Here is a 25,436-nt window from a genome sequence, read left to right as displayed (position 1 = left end):
ACTGTTTTTCCTCTGGTGTATGGAACATTTAGAGTGTTTGCAGGCTTATGTTAATGCATTCACACAATTATAAGAGCAGATTTTGTTTGTATGAATATTCATTGAATACCAAATTTCTTAGATTTTGTTGTTGAGTTGATTCATGAAATAAAATGTGCCACAGATTGCACTTTTTAAAAATGTCTTGCATTGATATAACCATTAACTATGAATATACCTATCCTTTAAATCTACTAAAAGTGATGCCCATGAACATTTATGAAACTACAGTACATTTATTAGGTAACTTGAAAACAGTGAAATAAGTATTGTTTAACTTATTTAATTTCAGTGAAATGAAATATAAAATAAATTTCAGAACCAGTGTGTGAAAAAATTGGAAAGTAAATTTATTCACCTCTAAACGAAAACTTGTCATTTAAATGATAATTTCTGACCTGTTGAGAAACTCTATAGGAACTGGTATAACTATTATTTATAATGCTATACATAACATTTCAGTTTATAATTGTTTAGTTGCTATTTATCTAGAGATTAGAAAAGAATGCAGAATGGCTTGTGCTGTAGGTTGTGTTTTATTTTACAGGTCTAGAACACCCCACCCCAAAGGCCACCCTCACCGGTCACGAGTCAGAGGTCATTTGTGTGGCTGTACTCGCTGAACTTGGACTAGTACTGAGTGGCTCAAAAGGTAACATAACTGTTCACCATCTACCTCAAAAGTTTGTATGGCACTGTTCAGCTATCATTTTTTTATACAAACATCTCAAAACTGTGATGTCATGGCAAAGCATACTCAATTGGATTTTATGAATTACTCATAAGAATTACTTTATTTTGGGAAAAAATTGTTCAGTAAATATTGTGTAATATATCAAATCAGTTAACTTGAAAAATTAAATCACAAATATATAGATGAATATGATGTTAAATTGATGTTTAAACAGGCGGTGCTTGCTTGGTCCACTCTCTGAATGGAGACCTCTTGCGATCCCTGGACCCTCCCAAAGGCTGCCTGTCCCCAGAGCTTATCATTGTGTCCAGAGAGGGCTTCGTACTGGTCAAGTTTGACCAGGGACATATATGCAATTTCAGCATCAATGGACGTCTGCTACAGAATGTGAATCACAGAGATGTTGTACATGTAAGACTGTTACTTCATCAAAATGTAGACTATGGAGAATCAATCCATGACTCGCTGTACTTAAAATTGGGATATTTTTGTTATGTTTAAATTAATTTATTTACAAAACAGCATTTTGATTTATTATTATTGAATCTGCGAATCAAATTCAGTTACTTTCTTTTTTACAAATATTATGACCTTTTTGATTGCCGTATTAATGAACAGATTGTATAAGTGGATGGTTGACAATTTCAATTTTATGATTTAGTGAATATGGTACATGTCTATCTGTCTTATCCTTGCAATGGTATGTCACTATACTGTTACGCTGTGTTTTGTAGACGATGATACTGAGTCGAGACGGACAGTACATGATGCTGGGTGGGGACTCTGGGATCGTGGAAGTTTGGAGGTCACATGATCTAACTCTTCTGTATACGTACCCCCCGTGTGATAGTAGCATCAAATCACTAGCCTTAACGCACGACCACAAGTAAGTCCTAGTATCAGATTGTACTGAAAATAGATGGATAAGGGGACCCATTGGGAAACCATGTACAAATGACATGATTGCTGTCATTAAAATAAAAACAATATTTGAACTCGGGTCCATAATAAAAAGAGGGGTCTGAAAGCCTTGCCCCTACACGTTCTTTGTCCAAATGATGCTTACATTTCTTAACAGTAATGATGTATTTATGTATATGTCCTTTATTGATTCAAAATTTCTCCATTTTATTTTCATACCTATCTTTTACAGGTTCTTGTTAGCAGGACTTGGCACAGGATGTTTGCTGGTCTTTAACATCGACTTCAACAAGTGGCACCACGAGTTCCAGGAGAAATACTGACACTCCCTCTCTAGTCTCCAACATTCCAGTGTGTGTGGGGGTGGGGCTTTGGGTTGATGCTCACAGAGGGCACACTCCCCCTCCCCCTGAATTTAGGTCACTGTATGAATTATTGCGATGCAATATCTTGTTTGTGGATTTATTCTGTGCAATGTTGACTTCATAGCCCGGACGTAAATGTGTTTTAATATTAGGGAATCATGTAGCTGTTTATTAGAAGAGTGGGTTTTTTATATTCAGTTAGGAGGGAATCTGTGATAGTTAGAGAAATATTTATTTATAAAGCATGAACAACATACTTCTATTTTTTCACAAGTGCAGTGGAAAAATGACACATAATTTATAGATGGAATATGCTTTCAAAGTGTATGTCTACTAGAATAACATTCCATTGGACAGCTGGTGTGATATTTCCTCCTATTTAAGGAGATCTGCAGATGCTTGTTAAGTTTTAGTTCTGAACTGAAACCCATATGTACCAAAAATGTTTATTCAGCTTTTTCATATGTAAAAAATTATATCATTATGCAAAATAATGGCTTATTTAATGAAATTATAGCTTTTTTTCTTCAAGTGCCCAGCCATTTTTTTTTCATATCTAAGATATATCCTGACTTCGTAGCTCTGATGTCTGTAGGCTGGGGGTTCTATATGGGGGACACAGACTACTGTATGGGGGACACAGGCTACAACTGGCCCTGTACACAGTGCACATACATATCATCTCATCCCTCATGGCGTGTTAGGTTGTGTATCAGTCACTAACCAATGGCTGCTTGTCTTTATTTTATGCTGGATTTGTAAGGGAAATTGTGATTTGTTGTTATAAATAGAACCATAGCCTAATAAACTATTACACTCAGACTCTGTTTTCTTCATTTATCAAGAAGTAAACATGATTATGACAGTATATCTTTTTTTATTTTAAAAATGATGTTCATAAAATACAAACTGGGTATGTCTTTAATACACTTGCACATAGATTGCATTGAAATGTTGTATAGGAGAACATGAATGCATTTTTTTTTTACAATATTTTAAATAAAATGCAGAAGAAATAGAAATTAAAATGACACAATAGTACATATAACGCACATATTTAAATCAAGTGGAAGTATGGGGACACAGCTACAAACAAAACACAATTTAGTGTGGAATTTGAACCATACTTGACTGAATTTTCGGTTGTTTAGTAGTAATAACACAATTTTGGTAAAATATTGCTATATGAGTATTTGATACTTTAAAGTATATTCATACATTTATATGAAAACGAATGTACAACTTCAATCCATGTATACAGATTTTTTTGTCAACAGATGATTACAAGTAATGCTAGCAGTAAATCGTTTTGAGTATCGGTATATGAGAAATCCTTCACAATTTCTAAACAGCAAAATTCCTTCAATCCCTCAGTGGACTGAAGTCAAGATATAATTGTCTTTCCACTGAAATACAGTACTTAGCGTGATCACAGATGTGATAACTTTTAACACAGGGTATGCACCTCTGTTTTTTGCAAACATCATGGTTGTTCAAAGGAACACCTTGTATGTTGGAACCACTCACGGTTCCAATCTACGAAAGGTTCTTCATATATTAATGCTAGTTATTTAATTTGAAATCTTTCGAAACACTCGGACCTGGAAAAAAATATTGTGCATAAAATCTAAAATGGCCTCCTTCTCTATTTGATAGTGAAATTTACTCACTGTGATCATCATCAATATAGTAGATGGGGTTGTCCTGGCTCTGTAGTGGCTCCTCCTCCTTAGGAACAAGCTGCACGTGCTCGCTCCCCGGGGGTGAGGGTGAAGGCGATGGGTGGGACACGGTGGACTGTCTCTCCAGTGTCCCCGTGATGCCCACCATCAGTCCGTTCTCGTTAGAATTGACACGGAGCTGTATACTCTCCATTAGAGTCTCTTTCTCTGTTTCATGTGCATCGCCATTACTGTGCCCATTGGTGTTGATGTCTGCGCCTTTCTCCGTGTAAGTTACAGCAGGGCGCGGAATTTTCGTTAGTGTGAAATCTTCGGCCTGATACATGTTAGCGAATTCAAATGTGCGTGTTCTTTTGCGGTGGTAATATTCGCGAATGCAGATCACCAGGCCCACGAGTATTAAAACGAGGCAGAAGGAGCCTGCGGCGATGAGGACGATGAGGTCAATCTCCTCGAGCCCCGCTGCCCCGGGCGGCGGAGTTTTGTCTGACGTAATCGTGGACTCCGTGTTTAACTTCAATGCTCGGTAATATTCCAACTGTCCGGATATTGTAACATTAATGTGAATATCACTTACTATTTCTTTCAGGGAAGTGCACAGTTGTTTGAAATAACTTTGTGGAATGAAGACATATGTAAAAGTTATTCGTAAAGGTTCACAGGCAATGTTATCAGCTTTCACCAAATAAGATTTGTGGACAAGCTTTTCTTGTAACTGATTCCAGAAAGCCTTCAAGAGAAGTTTATCTTTCAGGAGTGGTTCACAGTTTCCCTGAAATACCATCTCAAATGTTTGGTTCACAAACTGCATATCCTCGGGATGCGGTAGGCTCGTTGTGGCTGTTGGCCGGACAGTGACGTTGGTGGGGAAATCACTAGAACTAGAGGTCACGGCTGTAAACTCTGTTGTCGTTGAACTAGCGCTAGACTCCACGGAATGTTGTGATTTACCACTGGTTACCGACTCGGAAATAGTGGTAAAAACAGAAGGTGGTCTACTGACCGGCTGGGTCATGGACGGAAAGACACTGTTGACCACATGGCCGGTTGCGTGTGTTGGGGCGATAGAAGACGCTTCACTGGGCCCTGTAGAAGACCCCAGGACATCGGATGAAATGATGGAATGTTGAGAGGCGTGGTCCGTAGAGGAAAGTGAGGTCCCAGGCGATTCCAGTCCGGGGGAAACAGAAGGGGGTGTGGAAGTTGCGACATTGGAAAGCTGTGTTGTAACACTCTCCTCTAGAGAGCTGCTTGTTTGAAATGGAGAATGGGGGGTGGTGTTCTTTGGTAAAGAACTTGATATTGAATCGCTTGCGTTTTGAAGACTTACGGAATTATCAACAAAAGAGCTCATTACTGTGTGTGTTGATGTTTCTAAAAGCAACGAGGTGTCCATGTTTGTAAGAGTTTCTGCAGTGGATGTATTTAACGACCAGGAAGATGATGGAGCCATTGATGAGTCAACGAACCTTGATGATACTGCTGAACTGTGAAAGTCTTCCGATGTAACCATTGTGGTGTCTGTCGCGATTATAACATTCGTTAAGGTTACGTTCGGTGGTAGCGACGAAGAGGTAAATGGTAGCGATGAAGTGGTTAGTGGTAGCGACGAAGAGGTTAGCGGTGTTTGTGGTAACAATAAAGAAGTTCGTTGTTGCAGTGAAGAGGTTAATGATAGTGATGAAGATACTTGTGGTAGCGTTGAAGAGGTTAATGATAGTGATGAAGATACTTGTGGTAGCGTTGAAGAGGTTAATGATAGTGATGAAGATACTTGTGGTAGCGTTGAAGAGGTTAATGGCTGAGATGAAGAGGTTAATGGTTGATATGAAGAGGTTAAGGGCTGAGATCCAGAGGCTGTTGGTAGCGACGAAAAACTACTTATGACCGAATCTGTTGCAGTTGACTGTATATTGACGATCATTCTCCCTGTATTAAGCAACACAGAACTCGATGTCTCTGATTGACTAGCCGAATCAGTCATTTCCGTTGTAGATATTGTTAACGAAGGGACAATGGTACCATCAGAAATTTCGGGTTGATGTGAGGTGATGCTATCGCTGTGAATGGAGCTGTATGGTGCTGTAAATGGCTGTAAAGTCGTGCTGTGTACCGTGACAACGTTCGATGATGATCCCGCGAACACGGACGATTCGGACGACGACGAGACTGATGATGTTTCCGTTGTGTTTTCAGACACATAGCTCTTTGTTGAAAACACAAAATGTTCGCTGGATGATACATTGGCTGAAGTTTCAAAAACTTGACCGCTTGGTCTTGAGACGACCTTATTTTTTAGGGCCAAGGCTACAGTAGAAAGGTCATTTGCTATTGAAGTAGGTCCGGTGTTAGTGGCGGAGGAGGGCTCTATCTCCTGGGTAGGAGCGGTCATTGTAGACGATGTTAGATACACTGACGACGCTAGGTTAGATGTCGTGTGGGTTTCTCCTGGCATGCCGGAAACCGTTTCATCTCCGTTAACATTACCTGCAATAATGGAACGAGTGGAAGTAATGATTCATCGATCTCTTTAAGTGTAGGGAGAAAAATATTTTTCAACAGAACTATAAATATCGCGGAGGTGAAAGATTTGAGAAAACAGGATATTATTAGGGGCCCGCTGAGTCTTGAGAGTCAAGAAATAGGTTACTTCGTTTAAAAGCGTATAATTACCCAGAATAATGATGTAAATTGTTACTCTCCACCACATGGCCAAACCAATTGTCTGTACACTGCACACCTAGAAAACGAGAGAAACAGAATCGGCCTCAAATCAGTACTGAGAGATTGGGGACCTCGCTTGAATGTCGCTGTATCGGCACTGCGATGTTCATCTTATTAAAAAAGTCAGAAAATGGCTCCATCAGATTCATCTCCTTAATTTAGAAGAGACTGATTAGTCTGTGTTTATCGATCAGTCCTGAGTGGCCGAGAAACAAGTACCGCTCTCGGCTCGCGCACTTTTGGTGCACTCTGTGAATCAGGATGACAAATACTACAATACACGATGTTAACATCGATGAATTATGTAAACTACAAGAAATTCGAATCGAAAGAAAACATCTCTTTACTTGACTAAAGCACAGCTGCATTAATTAAATTTATTAACATACCTTTTGTAAATTTTGTTGCGTGCAATTAGGAAAAGCGTTGTACAATGGTTTACTTAAAACTCTAAAGAAAATTGTTTATTATAATTAGTTTTGAGTAAACGCCATATTACCAAGAGCGCGATGGTATCGTACCTTAGGGCCCTTAAAACATTCCGCTTTGTGTCCCCCGAGATAAAGCGACACGGCCCCTAGATAACGCCATTGATGAGGGGATCGCATTACAGAATTTGTGTTAAATTCTGATAAAGCCATTGCGACTGTCACTTTCAAAAACTCTTTAGCGTTATTTCACCACAAATAGTTATTTTTTCTTTATTTAAAAGCTGTGTAAGTCTTCGTGTTAAGTACTCCAGATGTCTGAAGAGTCGCGTTTAACTTTAGGCGGGATGGAAAGTTCTACTCGGAGACACCGAGGGTATAATAGTGAGTGTTGGAGTGTTGGGGCCCGCCCACCGTATGACACAGAGCGCTTTGTCTCCGTACCACAAAGATCAACTATTCATTGCATAACATACATTACACTTATAGCCAGCTAATACAATTTTTAAATCTCTAAAGAAATATAGTTAACGCGAAGATTAGAAGAACAAATATCAGTGGTATATTATGAATGTCATCTTAAAAAGTAAAATAAATATTTAAAAAGAAAAGTTATCTATACGCACAAAATAAAATGGTCGTAACTCACTTGTTATGTAGTAAAAAAAGCAGTTCTCTGAGAGATTTGAACGATTGTCTCCTGCAACTGATTATACATATATAAGTATATAATATTTACCTTGAAGCACCGGACTCTGCGAGGGTGTGAGGTTGAGTGTTATCTACTCATTATGGGAGAAGAGAGGAAATGTACCAGTCGCGTTAGGAAATGCACAGTTAATAATCCGCTAATCACTCACCTTGCACGGTTTTCTGGGTCGTCAGAGGTGGGATGGGGATACAGTTCTTTCTCCCTCTCCGTTACGGGGTAGTATACATTATAAAAAAAATGGTTTATTTATTTCAGCGTTAGATATTTTGAAGTGTTTTTTGGGAGTTGCCTCGACTTTTTTGATTGTTACTATCAATGAAATAGGATGCTGTATGATGTTTGATTGACGGCTGAGGGTGTGTCTTCATAGGCGCCCATTAAAGAAGGGGATGCTTGAGTACTGAGTGGACGAGAGTTGAATTACTTCATACACACTAGGCAAACAGTCATGGGAAATTACTATTGAAGTGTTATCAAAAAGATTTTCTCAATCAAAATATACTTTTAGATATAAAAACATGTTGTAATGATGTTATTGAATGTTTATCAAAGGAATAATCTATTTCTAGTTGAAGGTTGTTTAGGAAATTGATTGTTGTGCGTGATATTTGGAAGCACTGGAATATGTAGTCATTTTCTCAGTATTGTTCCAATATGCATACACATTTATCAGTGCCACCCCCACCCCCTCACCCCACCCTAACCTACGCCTTAATTTCGCCTTCCACCCGGCTCTACTTTTTTGTGAGTCAAGGGATTTCTATCCCGTCCCACAGAAACGTTTTTGGGGACAGAGTGGACCAAAAACCCGGCCTTATTTCATGGAGATGATTTATGTCACCGTAAGTGGTATGTTTATATACGATCTGTCGGACTCTCTGTGTCTACATATGGAATTCAGCTTTACCGGGGTGTAAATAATTTGCTCGTACTTGATGTTCCAATAAAGAGATTTCTGACATTTTCCTATGCTACTTAGCCACCGCACAAACTTACACCCATCGCAGGTATTTTTCTGAATCTACATGTTCATAAGCAATAAACTTGCTCGTAGAAAACATTAATTTCATATTAATTTCTGCATTGTTTCAGAAACTCAACGCATTGTGACATTTAGTTTCAAAACAAAGCGACCACTGTATGGTTGACATGGCAAAACTAACTTGCACACAAATGTTGGAATTCCAGTCTGGCTCATTGTATTCAAATAGTTTATTACAAACAAATGTTTATTAATGCTCCGAACTGCGTTCCTGTTGCTCAAACTGGAACACGCCTTGTAACGTGATGAAGGTTTGATAAGTGTGTGGTGTATCATTCAAGAACTTCTACAACATCCCAGGCTACTGAGCGTGACCATAGAAAGCGGCCCATCCTAGTGTACTGATAAAAGCACAACTGCTGCGCTCTGTATAATTTATCAACTTTTTATTGATTGATTCGTATTATTGTAAGTCATATAATACATTGATATAGATTTTAGATATTTGGAAGTCAAAATACGTAAATAATGTACAGACATATACTCAAGCCTGGAGCATATCGAAATCATCCGTAATTGCTAAACTTTTGATTGACTACAAATTATATTATTAAAGTAATTAAGAAAATAAAAATTACTTGACATGAGGATTACTCAGTTACATTTTATATAAAGCAACCCATCTCTTGACTAAACACCATTCTAAAATTATCACAAAACATATATATTAAATATTTCATACTCAATGTTAACAAAATAACTTCTTTAAAACGAGGATGACATTTCGATCTTTGCTCAGTTTATTCGTCCTTGAAGGTCTTGACCTTACCTTGGATTGGAGCTTATTTGCTGATATCTCTACCAGACATGACCTTGACCCTTTCCTTTCTGACGTGTGTCTCGTCATCATGGTATTCTGTGTCATTGGAACCTTGACTTTTGTGTTGGAGCTCTATTTAAAGTACATGGACATTTCCAAACCAGAGAGTGATCTTAACCCGGATGTGTTTTCAGCTGCTACCACGTGGTTAGAGGACATCCCTATGATCGGTTTAGGTGTGTACGTGGCTATGACCTTGAGGTCGCACCTGTCACTAGTTCTGTATGTCAAGGCCGTGTATGCCATATTTGAGGCGGTGATTAGACTAGGGACTTTGTACTGTAGAGGAAACCGCTCAGGTAATTGGACACAGTGTTTGTTTTTCAGTCAACTGTTCTGCTTCTTTGCAATAGTTTCGTGTTCAATGACAATTTTATCAGTCATTGTTCTGTAGTTTGTTCTAATTGAATAAGTTATAAATGGCTTTTGTTGAGTTGTGCCTGCATGCATTTGATCCTTGCACTATAGTAATTATTTCCACTTTGAGTCTAAAACTAAAACCATCAAAATATATCTTTAAAAATAAAACTTGCTTCAACATTTTAGAATTGTACGTGTTATTTAATATCGGTTTTGTTTTTACCACGGACGTATATACAGTAACATATACGTCCCTAGTTTTACATGCATCTCGTTGATTTTGTACTTAACTTATAATATATAATTATAGATGTGATATTGATTATATATCATTTTCCCAAGTGTTTTATATCTAGATTTTAGGTTAGTTTTTGGAAAATGCAAAATTAAATCCTCTTTTAAACATTTTAAAGATAAGCATTCAATAATAATGTTCCTACATATCATGCATATATTGTATTTATAATCCGGGATGGCTTGATTTTTAGTTGTGTTCAGTTTTTATTTATTTAAATTAGATAAAAAACAACAACATAAATGGTCGAATTTAACGAAATTATCTACATATTAATTTTTATCGTTCAGATAAACTTAACAAGTGCCCCCTTCCACCATCTTGAGCAATCATTCAGTGGTTTTTTTGCGAATAAGAATGACAGCTTTAAGTAATATCAGTACTTTGATTGTATTCTTAAATATATTTTTAGATAGGGGTTAAAAAAACCAATTCACTGCAAATATCTTAACGATAGTTGATTTTCTTTATTGGCTATCTGAGTTCTTTCGTTACAGTAAAATAAATTTATTTTTGATCCAGGTGATTCTCTGCGGAGTATGTATACAATCTGCACTTCCGGTTGAAATTGTTGTACGAAAAACAGAAAAGAAAAAGGCGGCTGGACAGTTGAATAAAAAGCAAGCTTCAAAATGATGGAATTAAATCTTACACGGGTGGACTACCTGCAGGTTATTGTCCTGAAATATAGTAGTTTATTTTTTGAAAGCTCTTAATGAAAACGTCGAGGAATTGAATGATTTTACCTCAGACTGCATTTGTCAATGTCTGAAGTAGGCCTTGTTGTCGATATTATTTTATACCATATCAGCATGTAAACGTTTTATTTTATTTGTATGTGTTTTGAAATACAATCTTTAACCCTATAAGCATGATATCGGGGAGAGAGAGAGAGAGAGTGAGAGAGATTCTCTTTAAAAGTCTTTTGCTTATCTAGCTGACGCAAAATCCCTGTCTTTTTTACCGTAATATCATTGGGCAATTAATCAGTGTACATAGCTGTAAAGTATTTAATAGTGGGAAAACTGCAACATCAGTCATATCGTTGCTAGCTTATGCCCCAGTCACACATTCACGGATTAAATGCCGGATTAGCTACGGAAGCGATCCGGAATCATTCATGGCGATATGTATTTACCCGTGGCTTTTCCGTCTGTTATCGTATCCAAACGTAGCAATACTTGTATAGCTGCGACAATTTTTGAACATGTTCAAAATTCCACTACGGATGAAACCACCGTAGTACTTCCTTAGAAAAACTTACTAAACCGTTTTAGAACGTAGAAGTCCGTTTTAACTCCGTATAAATCCGTAGTAATTCGTATGTATCAATTTGTATCCATTCTGTAGTGCATCCGTACTAACTCCGTATCATTGGATTTTCCAGTGTCAACCGTGGAAAATATTCCGTAGTAGAACCTAGGAGTTGATCTGTGAATGTGTGACTGGGGCATTAACTATTATTTGATTTTCCGGTGTTAACCGTGGAAAATATTCGGTAGTAGAACCGTGGAGTTGATCTGTGAATGTGTGACTGGGGCATTAGGGTTGCTGATGTATGTCACTGCAGTGTTTGAATTGTGTCATTCAATTTAATGACAAGTGCTTGGAGGAATATTTTCAAGAACTTTGGAAGAATTTGCACCAAACAGTAATGATTTTGATGATGACACACACTTTTGATTATCATTTTGAAGGAAGAAATTTGTAGTTCACATTTGATTCAACTAAATACATTTGTGTGAAGTGATAGTGAATCGGCCTGCAATACAATAGATTTACTTTAATTTGTGGTATATTTCAGGTGGGTGTCACATCCAGTAAGTCCATGCGTCTCCTTCCTCCCCAGATTCCTGGCAAACCACAGAGAGTAAGGATATATTTATAAGTATTTAGTACGTTACCATAAAATGAAAAAAAGTCATTGACCATTAATTAGTGTTAATGGTATTATTCACTAATTTATACAGTATGACTTGCATCTATAGTTAACATCTGTCAGTAATGTATGATGATAGAATCATCAAAACAAAACAAAACTTGTCAAAGAGATCCTGAAAGCTAGGTTTAAGCAGTATATCTACCTGGTTTGTTTATAAATACTGTTATCAAAATTACCTTTCCTAGATATAGCTATGATGTAAACAATAGTGTTTTATACCCCACTAACCTAGCTGTTCTATTTTAAGATTGTTGTGGGAGATCACAATGGAGAGCTTCAGTGTCTTGGAATGAAGAAAGGAGAAGCAGTGGTATGAACTTAACCCCTCCCCCCCCCCCCCCAAAAAAAAAAAAACAAGAAAAAAAAAACATATTAAAGAAAAACTGGACAAGCTTATCATAATGTCACAATGCAAAGATATGAAATTGAAAATATATTTAAATGTCAAAATATGAGCTCTTTTTTAGCCTAGAGGGAAAATGACTGAATATTTTTTCTGTTTAGCCTGTTTTTAATGCCACGCTTAAAAAGAAGATAACTCGCGTTGAGTTAGGAGGACCAGTGGGAGGAACAAGGGAGAGAATTTTTGCAACTTCAGGGTCAGAGATCAAAGGCTATACCAAAAAGGGAAAGAACTTTCTAAGCTTTGACACCAGTCTTGCGGAACCAATCCAGACAATGTAATTGAGTAATCCTTAGTGTTTGTTAGGTTAATGCAATTTTACATTTTCAATAACTTTTAAGGAATTTGAAGTTCTGTGTGTCTTGGTGTTTGCTTGTTTAATGCAAGGAAATTTAATGTTCAATATGAATGTCCAAGGTTACTGTTACCGGTAGTAACTGTGTCAGATTTATAAATCCTGTAATCAAAGGCTTTGTTTTACAGGTATGTTGAAGGAGCAGAGTTATTTACCTGTGGTAACTATGTCTACAATCATTACCATGACTGCAAGGATGCCAACCACTTTCTGTCAGCTGACAGCATCTGTGATGTCATTTGTATTCCAACCAATAAGGTTCCAGATGTCACACCAGTTTTAGCTTGTCAAGACAGAGTATTACGAGTCTTACAGGTATGTCACATGACCCATCAGTATACATATCTGAATAGTCTATGGGAAGCTTAGAAGGAGTTGTTTTGAATTGCTTTAATGATTTTACATTTTTGTTTTATTCAATTTTTTTCAAAATTTTACAAGTTGATTTCAAATTTTCTTTACAGTTACCAGATATTTTAAATTATGAACACATTTCTAAGAAAGTGAGATGTAAAACGCATCGAAGAAATAAAGAGTCTCTTTCAAAATACTGGTTCATTCTGTCAATAACATGTACATAGAGTGTATCTGTCTTGTACTCTCTATATATAGACACTTGTGTACTTGCAGGACTCTGATTTGCTATACGAGGTGGAGGTCCCTGGGCCTCCCTCAGTGATGCAGCTCTATGGAAATGATGGGGGTGAGTCTGATGTCTAGACAAGATATTCCTCATTTTGTTAGGGTCTGTCCAGTTAAAATACATGAACATTCTGGGTTTTTTTTCACAATTTGCTGAACATTTTACTTGAGTGAAAGTTTCAAGACATAGTGAAAAATGTTCACGTGGTCATTTGCAAATGAAAGACACAAATTATCTATTCAATGTAGACTGATATTAGTATCTCATTAAATGCTCCAATATTTCTTTAACACTTGGTTATGCCCTTGATATCTAGGGGAGGAAGGGGATGAGATTTTGTACGGGACATCTGATGGAAGAGTGGGCCTAGTTCAAATCGGAAGGTAAGCAGTAAAAGGCTGATTGATTGATTGAAATATAGCAGTTTAAAATCATGTAATAATTTTTTTTTAAGATGGTACTTGTTAATTGAAGGAGTTACATGTACATGTATTTGTGTTTTTATTCAGAATGGCTCCATCACATCGCTGGGAATTGCCAAATGAAAAACGAAATGGAGGTAAGAAATAGACCTGAGAAATTTCATCACTGGATTAGAAAATAAGTTTTTCATAAAAACAAAGAATATATTTATGTTCTGTAATTTGCAGGAGTATTGGCCCTTGATAGTTATGACATCACTGCTGATGGTGTCCTTGACCTGATTGTTGGACGAGATGACGGTCTAGTGGAGATCTACAGCTATGACGAATCAGACGAACCCATATTTAGATTTAAACAGGTAAGCACTCGTTCTTTTCAATTTATTTAATAAACCATGCAACTATGGTCTATAAATTGAAATGTAATAAAAATCCAACTCTTGCCTGTTTTGCAGCAATTAAGTGAGAGTGTGACTTCAGTACAAGGAGGTGTAATAGCTACACAAGGATTTGACGAGATTGTTTGCTCTACATATGCAGGTCAGAATGATTTAAGAATTTATTTTAACTTCTTCATTTATTTAAAGAAAGTAAAGTACAACTGAATGTGCATGTATGCAATAGAAAATTTTAATGTCATACAAAAAAAGATACAAAGCTATATCAAATATTCTCCAAAGGAAAAAACATCTCTTAGTTCTTTGAGTCATTATTTTGATATTTCTTTTTCTGAATGAAAAATTCACCAGCACAAACTCCCAGGCATGTGAATTATGATTTTCTTATATCTTTTTTTAAGTACAGATGTATATCTATATCATTTTATCAATTTTACAAAAAGAAAGACCTTAGAATTGCTAACTCCCTTCGACCATTTTACTGACTGTTGCTGGATGATTTTAGGCTGGATCAGTGCTCTCACATCTGAGCCCAATATCAAAGAAAGCGGGCCAGATGTTTATCATCTCTCAGACCAGGGGCGCGAAAAAATTATTGGTCTTAGGTAACAAGGGTCTCATGGCTTGATCAGCTTATTTTTGCACAGTTTGCAGCATTTCTCCTGAAAACACGATGCTCTAGACTGCCAGTGGTTTTCTTTTACATGTATTTTGTGTTTCTTCAAATTTTTTCAGCTAGGCAACAAATATAGAGTCAGAATAACAATATTTAATTTTTTTTTTAATTTTATGTGTAAATTTTAAAACCATTTCTTTTGCTTGATATTGTATACCTTTGACAAAGGCTCTAGAGCAAAATGGGTGAATTTCCTCTCTATTTCCATGAATTACTTATTAACATTGTTTCCTTATCATGGCAACCCTTGAGTTTTTTCCATGTCACACCTTATACTTACCCTCCTGCAATTACCGGTACTTCAGTACATTGATGCCTTCACACTCACAATCGTTTCACATGCTTTAATTTTACTGGAATATTTCCAACAGCATTAAACCAGTGCATGCCAGGAAGCTAATGGGTTAATAACTTTACTGAAAATTTAAATATCAAACAAATTTAGGGGTTAATTTTTGAAGAAAATCAAATGTTCTAGGGTTTTTAGATCACTGGCATTTTGGAGACTACGTCTGCCATTGTTACACCTTCCTGGCATGCTTCTGGTTCTAATACAGTTATCTGTCTGCTGTAACACTGGGTTGATGTGCACAGGTTGGGTACTAGGGTTGACTTCCGAGCAAATGTCCAAAGGCTTGAGCTCTACTCCCATAATTCCAGACACAGCGGCCAAAGCCAAAATCAACTCACTCAAGTATGTATAAATGGAGAAACACGGTACATGAGTTCTTTGTTGATGTAAGTATGCGACCTCAAAGATTTAGCCACTATGGGTCTGAACTTGTATTTCAATGCTAGTATTAGTGTTGTTGTTTATGCCCAGTTTTTGTACCAAATTGGTAAACTTTTTGATTACAGTTTATAGAATATATGGATCAGTTTTAAAATCGGTCATTTTTAAAACTATCATTTATAGATAAAGATTTTTAAAATCTGATACATGTATTGTAAACATGTGCATTGATCTCCATATCAAGGACTTTTTAAATCCACAATTTATGTCTTGTGATTAATTCACACAATTTGAAGATTATTTGTAAATACCTGTGCTTAGTACATGTACTACACTAAAGTTATTTCTATTTTTAGCATATCAATTAAGATTCATGATTGGCTTCTCTTATATGCTTGTGTGGATATAGATTTAGATATTTGCACAATGATAATTTATCCATCTAAGTATTCATCTGATTTAATTCATTTGATATTCATCTTAGATATAATCCCTGATCTCATTTAAGTTTTCTGTGATTTTGTTAATCAAGAGGGGAGCTAGAGGAGTTGCAGCAGAAGGTAGTTACAGAGCGAGAGAAGTACCAGCAAACGGCCACCAGTAAAACCGCAATATCTGCAGTGCCTCACTTTGACATCAATGACAAATTTGTTCTGAATCGTGAAGATGCCAGCTACACCTTGAGTCTAGAGTTACAGCTACCTATTGACAATGTCCTTCTGCAGGTAACAGTGTCCTTGTAAAGGTAAAAATGTCTTTGTACAGGGACAATTAAGGAAAAAGGGCTATGTTTTCAAAAATCTTCTTCTCTACTCCCACACATGTTGGAAAACAAACCTAAATGTATGATTATGATGTCCATAAAGTCTTTTACCAAAATTGTGAAACTAATGGCCTATGGATCAGGGTTCAGGCCCATGGGTGGGGTCAATAAGGACATATAGGAAAAATGCATTAAATCTTAGAAAATCTTCTCTACTCCCATATATATTTGAGAAATTTATATGCTTGGTAATAATGTCCATGAAGCTTTTTGCCTGTGATGTGAAATTCATAGTCCCTGTTTCAGAGGTTCAGGTCCTAGGATGGGGCCAATATTGACAAATGAGAAATTTAGCCATATAGTGAACATGTAAATTTTTTAGGTCCCTTAAGTCACTCGGGTAACCTATTGCGACCATATTTTAGGGAATTTACTTTAATTTCCTGTGCAATTTTTGGCATCTGGACCTAGGATATAAATAATCTGAGATTCTTCTGACTCTTGGTCCCCTTCCCTTCCCTTATTGAATTTTTTTAAACATCAAATTCAGATTAGGGATTATGGTTTAGATTCCAAAATGAAGCTTAAAATGCAAAAATGAGACCCACTGTCAGGTCCGTCTAAGGGTTATGGTACTTAGGTGACCATTAAGGCCTGTAGGCCTCATGTTAGATTGTTTACTGGCATTGTATATCAAATATGGTAAATGTATAATAGAAACAATTAAGAGATGCAATGATGCTATCTGATTTCTTGTTTTAGAGTGATGTCCCCATAGATCTTTTGGATGTGGAGAAAAACTCAGCGGTGGTCAGCTACAGCGCCTGTAACCCTGAGGTCAGTACAATCCGTGATCATATGACAGTGTTTGCTAATAAGGTCAGAGTATACTCAAAGTAAACCAGAGTAATCTCCCTTTTGATGTTTATACATGACCATTCTATAAGCACCCTTTTCATTAATGTTTACATGTTTATTTAATTGAAACACCACTAAAGCAGTTGTTAAATGAAGAAAAAGGAAGAAAATACAGATTGATTTTAACAGATAGACTTATTGCATTAATTTTCTTGATTTTTGTTTTAATTTTCTAGGAGGGTAACTTTCTTTTGGCCACCTACCGCTGCCAAGCAAACACAACTCGTCTAGAGCTTAAAATCCGCTCCATTGAGGGGCAGTATGGTACCCTTCAAGCATACATCACCCCTAGGGTCCAACCGAAAACCTGTCGGGTTAAGCAGTACCAGATCAAGCCATTGTCTCTACATCAGAGGACCCATGTGTTCGATGATGCAAGGTATGAGTTCAAATAAAGTGATGTGATATTGATTTTACCTGTTGGGAATAACAAGAATCTATCATAAAAAACCAATTGGCATGGGTATATTTTCAGTGATTTTACAAAATAGCCACAGAAATTGTCCTCTTTTTACTATTACTGATAGCAAGAAATACAAAAGGAAGATTCACAATTTCACAAGTGATCAATATTTTACTGATTTGTATTACATTTACATGGTAGGTAACCATTTTGTTACAAAAAATAGCGGGTAAACTCTATTACCCAGTACTAATATTAAGTTGATTGGATCCTCAAAAATCACGACCATTGAACCCCAACAAACAATGGGGATTCCTCAACATGGTAACTGGACTTTGAAGTACAGACATTGTCAGAGTGCTAACTGTGTTACAGGCCTTTGAACACCATCAAGTTATCAGGGCCATTCAGTCTGGCTGAGGTCCACTCCTGGGTCTGTTTCTGTCTCCCTGAGCTCCCTGAGAGGACACCCCCAGGGGACTGTATCACATTCCATTTTGTGTCCACATTCCTTGACACTCAACTCGAGTGTGTTTACAGGTGAGTGAGAACAATGGAGAATTTTTCTCGTACTTTTTGATAACTTTCATTTAGTAGCTTTTTAAAAATCTATTTCATTCATTATTAAGTGGTTGGGTTGATAGATCAAATCTTAATTTTTTCATCACTAACTTCAGGCTTGATACATTTAATGTAAAATGCAAAGGTTTTCACTAAATATGCATATATTACTCTTATGTTTATTATTATATTAAATGCAATCTCATTTGTGGGTTTTCCTGCGAATTGCCCAAAATTGATACAAAAGATTTGTGCTGATATATTAGTGAAGTTTTGCTTGTAGTTCTTTAGATGGAAATAAAATCTTTTGTATGGAGTTTAATTGATATGAATAAATAATTTTTAGCTCACCTGAACCGAAGGTTCAAGTGAGCTTTTCTGATCACCCGTTGTCCGTCGTCCGTCCGTCCGTCCGTCCGTCTGTCTGTCTGTCCGTCCGTCTGTAAACTTTTCACATTTTTGACTTCTTCTCAAAAACCTCTGGGCCAAATTTAACCAAACTTGGTACAAAGCATCCTTATGAAAAGGGGATTCTAAATTGTTAAAATAAAGGGTACAACCCTTTTTAAAGGGGAGATAATTACGAAACAGTGAAAATAGGGTGCATGTCTTTAAAAATCTTCTTCTCAAGAACCACTGCACCAGAAATTCCAATATTTACACAAAAGCTTGTATGTATAGTGAAGATTCTAAATTGTAAAAATCTTGAGCCCTGGACCAAAACTGGGGCCCCAGGCGGGGTTCAAAATTTCACATGGGAATACATTGTAAAAATGTTTAAAAATCTTCTTCTCAAGAACCACTGCACCAGAAATGCCAATATTTACACAAAAGCTTGTATATATAGTGAAGATTCTAAATTGTAAAAATCGTGACCCCCCGACCAAAACTGGGGCCCCAGGAAGGGTTCAAAATTTAACATGGAAATACATTGGAAAAATGTTTAAAAATCATCTTCTTCTCAAGAACCACTGCACCAGAAATTCCAATATTTACACAAAAGCTTGTATATATAGTGAAGATTCTCAATTGTAAAAATCGTGACCTCTGGACCAAAACTGGGGCCCCAGGCGGGGTTCAAAGTTTAACATTGAAATACATTGGAAAAATGTTTAAAAATCTTCTTCTCAAGAACCACTGCACCAGAAATGCCAATATTTACACAAAAGCTTGTATATATAGTGAAGATACTCAATTGTAAAAATTGTGACCCCCGGACCAAAACTGGGGCCCCAGGCGGGGTTCAAAGTTTAACATTGAAATACATTGGAAAAATGTTTAAAAATCTTCTTCTCAAGAACCACTGAACAAGAAATGCCAACATTTACACAATAGCTTGTATATATAGTGAAGATTCTAAATTGTAAAAATTGCGACCCCCGGACCAAAACTGGGGCCCCAGGCGGGGTTCAAATTTTAATATGGAAATACGTAGGAAAAATGTTTAAAAATCATCTTCTCAAGACCCACTGCACCAGAAATGCCAATATTTACACAATAGCTTGTATATATAGTGAAGATTCTCAATTATAAAAATCACGACTCCCGGACCAAAACTAAGGCCCCAGGCGGGGTTTAAAGTTTAACATAGAAATCCATAGGATAAATGTTTAAAAATCTTCATATCACGAACCACTGCACCATAAAAAGCCCATATCCACACAAAAGCTTTTATATATAGTGAACATTCTAAATTGTAAAAATTGTGACCCCCGGACCAAAACTGGGGCCCCAGGCATGGTTCAAAGTTTAACATGAAAATCCATAGGATAAATGTTTAAAAAAATTTCTTTCTCAAAAACCACTGCACCAGAAATTCCAACATTTACACAAAAGCTTGTATATATAGTGAATATTCTAAATTGTTAAAATCGTGACCACTGGACCAAAACTGGGGCCCCAGGCGGTCCGGGCTACAACTTAAACATCGAAATATGTAGGAAAATTGTTTAAAAATCTTCATATCAAGAACCACTGCACCAGAAATTCCAATATTTATACAAAAGCTTGTATGTATAGTGAAGATTCTATATGTTAAAATTGTGACCCCCGGGCAAAAACTGTTTTAAAATCTTCTTCTCAGGAACTACAATGCAACAGTTTGGGATATCACTATGCATACATCCTTGGCAATTGTAGATTCTAAAGTGTTAAAATCATGACCCTCGGACTAATACTTAGGCATCAAGAGGGGTTCAAAGTTTAACAAAGATATACGAGGGTCAATCAAAAAATACGAAGACAATGTTGCTGTCTATCATATGTTTTTCATGAAAGTCATATTTAACAGATTAATCTTTGCACCGACACTTATGTTATTGATATGCGAAGTTTTAGTCCATTTGATGAAACGGTATTTTTGTTACCCCTTTTTAAAAACATTATGTTTTGTCACCACGGCGCACGGTAATGTTCAAAACATGACGTCAAGATTAAACATGCACAGTTTATAGATATACCCCATCTTTATATCATGCTTAGTCTCTTGTGCCTTTCTCCATTCAATTTAAAATGGCACTGAACCACTTAACATCTTATTTGCACACATTTGTTCGAGAATCATAAGTTAGTTCATTAAAGTTTTCATTTTCTTACCGTGTATTTCTTAGTTTACAGTAAGGATAACCCTGAACGTCGATTTACGTTACTTATTTTTTTGACCAAATATTTACAGATATTCTGCTCTCTTTCGGACTGTTTTATATTCAAAATACAATGACCGCCACCCTCACAAAATTTATTACAGTTAAACACAAACTTGCATTTAATTGTTGACTTATTTTTTGCACCATTGAGCATTTTCACAGCTTCTATCGGCTTTTTCCTGAGTTAGATCCATTTTATTTGTACTTTTCGTTGCGCCGTGACGTCCGGCGACGTCGATGTTTTTAGTCAACTCTAAAGAGGACTATCTGTCTTTAGTTACTAATATCTGTTCGACAAAACAATATATCCCTTCATTATTTGGTACATAGAATACCATGACTATACTAAATTTGAAGTTTCAATATTATTTGGTTTTATGCCCAATTAATAGAGATATTACTTTCAACATTATATGGTTTATTGTTGACATAACACAAATTTTGACCGTGCGCCGTGACCTCATTTTTGCAGGATTAAATTCTAAATAATTCTTAGAAATAAAGAAATTAATTAACTTTTTTCCTTGCAAATTCTTTGAAACTATTGCTTAATTATGTCTACCAAATTTAGTAATGATACGACGTTAAGTAACATAACTATGACAAAAGTCTTCGTATTTTTTGATTGACCCTCGTATATAGGAAACGTTTAAAAAAATCTTTTCGAGAACTACAATGTCATACTTTGTGAGATTATTTTACTTGGATCCTGAAATAGTGTAAACTTTAAATTATAGAAGCGATCTAATACTTGGGCTCCAGGAGAAGGGGTTCAATGTTTCACATAGAAAGATAGGAGGGAACATGTTTAAAAATCTTATGGAGGAGAACTACAATGCTTCAATTTGTGAGATTACTATGCAAGCATTCTCAAATTGTAAAGTTTCTAAATTGGGGAAGCCGTGACCCCCAGACTAATATTATGGCCCAAGAATGGGTTCAAAATTAACATAGAAATATATAGGGAACATGTTTAAAAATCTTCTTCTCAAGAACTACAGTGCAACAGTTTGTGAGATTACTATGCAAGCATAATTGGCTATTGTAGATTCTAAATTGGTAAAATTGTGACCCCCGGACTAATACTTGGGCCCCAAGACCCCCAGACCAATACTGAGGCCCCAAGTGTGGTTCAAAGTTTAACATAGAAATGTTAGAAAATGTTTAAAAATTTTCTTCTTGAGAACTACAATGCTACAGTTTGTGAGATTATAATGCAAGGATCCTCAAATAGTGTAGTTGTTAAAGCCAACCATTAACCCCGGGCCAATCCTGGGGCCCCAGAAAGGGGTTCAAAGTTTAAAATAGAAATAACATTTGCTATGAAATAGAATGTTACAAGGAACTGTTGTTCAGGTGAGCGATGTGGCCCATGGGCCTCTTGTTGTAATTTTTTAATCAACTTTTATTCAAGCCATTATTTTTACTGACATTGAAAAAAGTAATTTTTGGAAAAATAGGAGGCAGTAGTGAGCTCAAAACAATTACCATAAATATAGATATTTCAATGTGGAGTCAAAAGGGGGCTTGATAAATGTTGTGGTAAATGCACTGCTTTACAATTTTTCTACAATTTTAATGTTTTTAAAGTTTTTATTATATGTTTGATTGACACGATTTATGTGGATTTTGTCAGGACTGGATTTGACAGGTTTGTATGCTATTCCTGCACGGCGTGTTTGTCATGCACTGGTTGTTTGGTTCCACTAGATGTTATCTTGATCCTGAATTTGACCTTTGTCACTATACCATTCACCTTTGAACTCAAGTTTGATCCAATTTCCTGTTATATTCTGCCATTCTTTGCAAGTTATTTTCTAAAAGAAAAAAAACAAAACAAAAAGAAAATGTGTTCAATCTGCCACAAACTTGTTGGTTCTCTGCCTTACAGCTACATGTATGTACCCTGGTATCTGATGCTACACTGTTGTTCTTCCTGCAATATGTACATGAATATATTTTCATTATTAGGCAAATAATTGCGTTGACTTCGGAAGATGTAAATGACCAGAATATGCTTCAATCATTAGCCTAAGTACTAATGGCTTCACATGTATATTCAATTAACATGTAGATAACTAATGAAGCCTCTTAAGATTAATTAACTTGTTTAATGTACTACATTGTCTTGCAAGATAAATGTATTCATGCCCACAACATATTTGGCTTATCGTGATCAAAACTAGATCAAATATACCCTGCATATATTATTTACTGAAGTAAATTTATCTACATATACCCGACTGCTTTTCCGCTCTGTGAATATCACAGAAACTATACATGGCGGTCTGAAAAGGACTAAATCTAAATTGAGGCAAAAAAACATGCATATATATGATCAGGGAAAGCCTTGCTTACTTCAGATATAAATTGGATTGTGGCAACAACTAGTGCATTACGTGTATATGCAATGTCAGATATCTGCATCTCTGTTTCTATGCTTGTTATATTGTATGGGTATGAAATAAAGGAATGCATTGCTGCTATACAGGATATATTTCAGTCAAATTTAGTGAACTGACACATCTTATTTATGTTTATAATGTTATATTTTAGTCCTAAAGTAAATGTATATTTTTTCCTCAGGTAGGACATGTAATGTAAAAAGTTCTAATTTCTGTCAGGTTAAAATCATGCAATAACAATAATAAAGATTAAATTTATCATTCTTTTTACGTATTAGGGCTTATGTTTACATGGAATAATGTAAAGCTAATCTGATTGGTTTTTATATTAATTGATGTTGTCAATTTTGCTTATTTACAGTGGTAGTAATGCCAAGGTCACCAAGAAAGGTGAAGCTATATTTAGATCTGACAACATCTCAACTATCTCCATTCTGAAGGATGTGTTGACAAAGGAAGCGACAAAGAAAAAGATCAGTCTCAATATTACCTACGGTAGATTTCTTTATACATGTATTTTGATTATGGTTAAATGTGAAGAATTAAGATTATTGAATTTTCGCATTTGCAAATCTCAGTGAGACACCGGGTACTTAATATACATGTACCTTATATCTTGATCATGTCATTTTGACTTGTGCCACATTTTCATTTGCAGAAATAAATGATGACTCAATCCCATACACATTGAACCTGATACATCCAAAACTGGAATACCAACTCCTCCTAGCCAAAAAAGTTCAGCTCATTGATGCTCTTAAGGTAGATTGTTGATTTCTAGAAGAGAAAATGTTTCCCCCGACTACAACATTTTTATTGAAATATTAATTATATTTCATTTATCCAATGTATAGCAATATATAGTCAAGAATATTGTTTTATTTTATAATTTTTATATAACAGGAGCTTCAGGTTCACGAGAATGACACAACTTTTATGTCGCCTGAATATCGGCAAATTCTTGAAGATGCCGAGGAGCTACAGGCCGAGTTCAAAAGACAGCCCTGCCATCTTGAGAGACTCTACGGTACACTATTATTTAAATGTGTCAACATTTTTTGTGCTATATTATATACCTTATTTTTTTCAAGACAGCTAGCAAATTTCTATGAAAAACTTTCAGCTGTTATCCAAATTGCTACATTACATTTTTAGTCTGATAACTTGAACTTGTTTGCAGACTACAAACTCTACAAACGCTGATTCAGCATTTGTAGAGTTTGTAGTCAGCAAAAAAGTTCAAGTTATCAGACTAAAAATGTAATAGAAATTTTACATCAAAATGAAAAAAAAGGTACACAGGGGTATGATTATCATAAATATGCTTCATATTAACAATGAAGTTACCAGAATCTCTTTCTATTACAGGAATGATCACAGACTTGTACATAGATAAGTTCAAGTTCAAAGGTCAAAATGTCAAAGGTCGGGTCCCTGCATTATTGGAGGTCTTGGATAACTATGATTTACAAACACTTGTGCAATTCTTCGAGTCTGGTGGAGAAAATCGGCCATCTTAAAGATGAAGCGTGTGCAAAGTCTCTGTTTAATGTAGTGCTGTCTTTGTTGGAAGTGATGAAGAACTGAACTGTCCTACGAACCGTCTATTGAAATGTTTTATCCTTAATGAAATGTGTTGGTCTGTGATAAATCTTATGAATATACATGGTACATTTGTGTGTATATTGCAAACTAAATGTCATTCATCATTGATATGATCGTTGTTGTGATTATTAAGAATCAACATCTATTAAAGTGGTAAATGTATTGAGATTGAATTCAAACCAACTTCACTGTTTAAAAGATACTATAATCAATAACCACTTTAAATTGCAGAGGTTTTTGCCAGTGAATTTATGATTACTGAAATTTATCTATAATGATAATATAAATCTACATACATATATGAATCAATGAACTCTTGAAATCATTACCTGGTAAATCTCATACTTAAGTCTGTCCCAAGATATTTTTGCCGCATATTTTCTTAGATTATTCTATATTTATAAATACCTCTTGATTCAGACAATGTTCATTCAACAGTATGAAAAAATCTTAAGATTTTCCTTTTGAAACACCCCCTCTAG

At 35.9% G+C, this 25,436-nt stretch overlaps 4 protein-coding genes across 11 annotated transcripts in view; 3 read left to right on the top strand and 1 right to left on the bottom strand.

The window, feature by feature from the left end:
• Positions 1 to 2,841, top strand: part of LOC128156661 (neurobeachin-like) — an 87,476-nt gene extending 84,635 nt beyond the window's left edge. For all 4 annotated transcript variants that reach the window (XM_052818886.1, XM_052818884.1, XM_052818885.1 and 1 more), the window contains 4 exons: positions 587 to 691; positions 948 to 1,144; positions 1,468 to 1,619; positions 1,887 to 2,841. In XM_052818886.1, the coding sequence (XP_052674846.1) occupies positions 587 to 691; positions 948 to 1,144; positions 1,468 to 1,619; positions 1,887 to 1,977 (545 nt within the window). In that variant the 3' untranslated portion in view covers positions 1,978 to 2,841. The remainder of the gene's footprint in view (positions 1 to 586; positions 692 to 947; positions 1,145 to 1,467; positions 1,620 to 1,886) is intronic.
• A 25-nt stretch (positions 2,842 to 2,866) lies between these two features.
• On the bottom strand, positions 2,867 to 7,833 carry LOC128156662 (uncharacterized). Of its 3 annotated transcripts, none has more exons than XM_052818889.1 (3): positions 6,947 to 7,091; positions 6,375 to 6,441; positions 2,867 to 6,188 (listed from the first exon to the last, which is right to left on the bottom strand). In XM_052818889.1, exons 1-3 carry the CDS (start codon positions 7,064 to 7,066, stop codon positions 3,682 to 3,684), a joined length of 2,694 nt encoding a protein of 897 aa, XP_052674849.1. In that variant the 5' UTR covers positions 7,067 to 7,091; the 3' UTR covers positions 2,867 to 3,681. The 3 variants fall into 3 exon arrangements, with proteins under 3 accessions (XP_052674849.1, XP_052674847.1, XP_052674848.1); XM_052818887.1 differs by lacking the exon at positions 6,947 to 7,091 and adding an exon at positions 7,714 to 7,833 and having other exon boundaries at positions 2,869 to 6,188; XM_052818888.1 differs by lacking the exon at positions 6,947 to 7,091 and adding an exon at positions 7,593 to 7,688 and having other exon boundaries at positions 2,869 to 6,188.
• Positions 7,834 to 9,366: 1,533 nt separating this feature from the next.
• LOC128156153 (uncharacterized) lies at positions 9,367 to 10,684 on the top strand. Its single transcript, XM_052818186.1, has 2 exons — positions 9,367 to 9,726; positions 10,605 to 10,684. The coding sequence occupies exons 1-2, from the start codon at positions 9,456 to 9,458 to the stop codon at positions 10,646 to 10,648; spliced, it is 315 nt and encodes a 104-aa protein (XP_052674146.1). The 5' UTR covers positions 9,367 to 9,455; the 3' UTR covers positions 10,649 to 10,684.
• Positions 10,620 to 25,062, top strand: LOC128156151 (Bardet-Biedl syndrome 7 protein homolog). 3 transcript variants are annotated; one of them, XM_052818184.1, is made up of 20 exons: positions 10,620 to 10,753; positions 11,887 to 11,952; positions 12,272 to 12,334; positions 12,529 to 12,704; positions 12,911 to 13,097; positions 13,413 to 13,485; positions 13,742 to 13,808; positions 13,935 to 13,984; positions 14,076 to 14,206; positions 14,303 to 14,387; positions 14,751 to 14,850; positions 16,187 to 16,379; positions 17,180 to 17,254; positions 17,512 to 17,714; positions 18,114 to 18,278; positions 22,581 to 22,595; positions 23,711 to 23,844; positions 24,008 to 24,111; positions 24,253 to 24,376; positions 24,718 to 25,062. In XM_052818184.1, exons 1-20 carry the CDS (start codon positions 10,715 to 10,717, stop codon positions 24,867 to 24,869), a joined length of 2,202 nt encoding a protein of 733 aa, XP_052674144.1. In that variant the 5' UTR covers positions 10,620 to 10,714; the 3' UTR covers positions 24,870 to 25,062. The 3 variants fall into 3 exon arrangements, with proteins under 3 accessions (XP_052674144.1, XP_052674145.1, XP_052674143.1); XM_052818183.1 differs by lacking the exon at positions 14,751 to 14,850 and adding an exon at positions 15,516 to 15,615 and having other exon boundaries at positions 10,621 to 10,753; XM_052818185.1 differs by lacking the exons at positions 14,751 to 14,850; positions 22,581 to 22,595 and adding an exon at positions 15,516 to 15,615.
• Positions 25,063 to 25,436: the final 374 nt, after the last annotated feature.

This window comes from Crassostrea angulata, chromosome 7 (assembly GCF_025612915.1).
Source record: "Crassostrea angulata isolate pt1a10 chromosome 7, ASM2561291v2, whole genome shotgun sequence".
Taxonomy (NCBI): Eukaryota; Metazoa; Mollusca; class Bivalvia; order Ostreida; family Ostreidae; genus Magallana; species Magallana angulata.
This window is presented reverse-complemented; position numbering and strand designations above follow the sequence as displayed.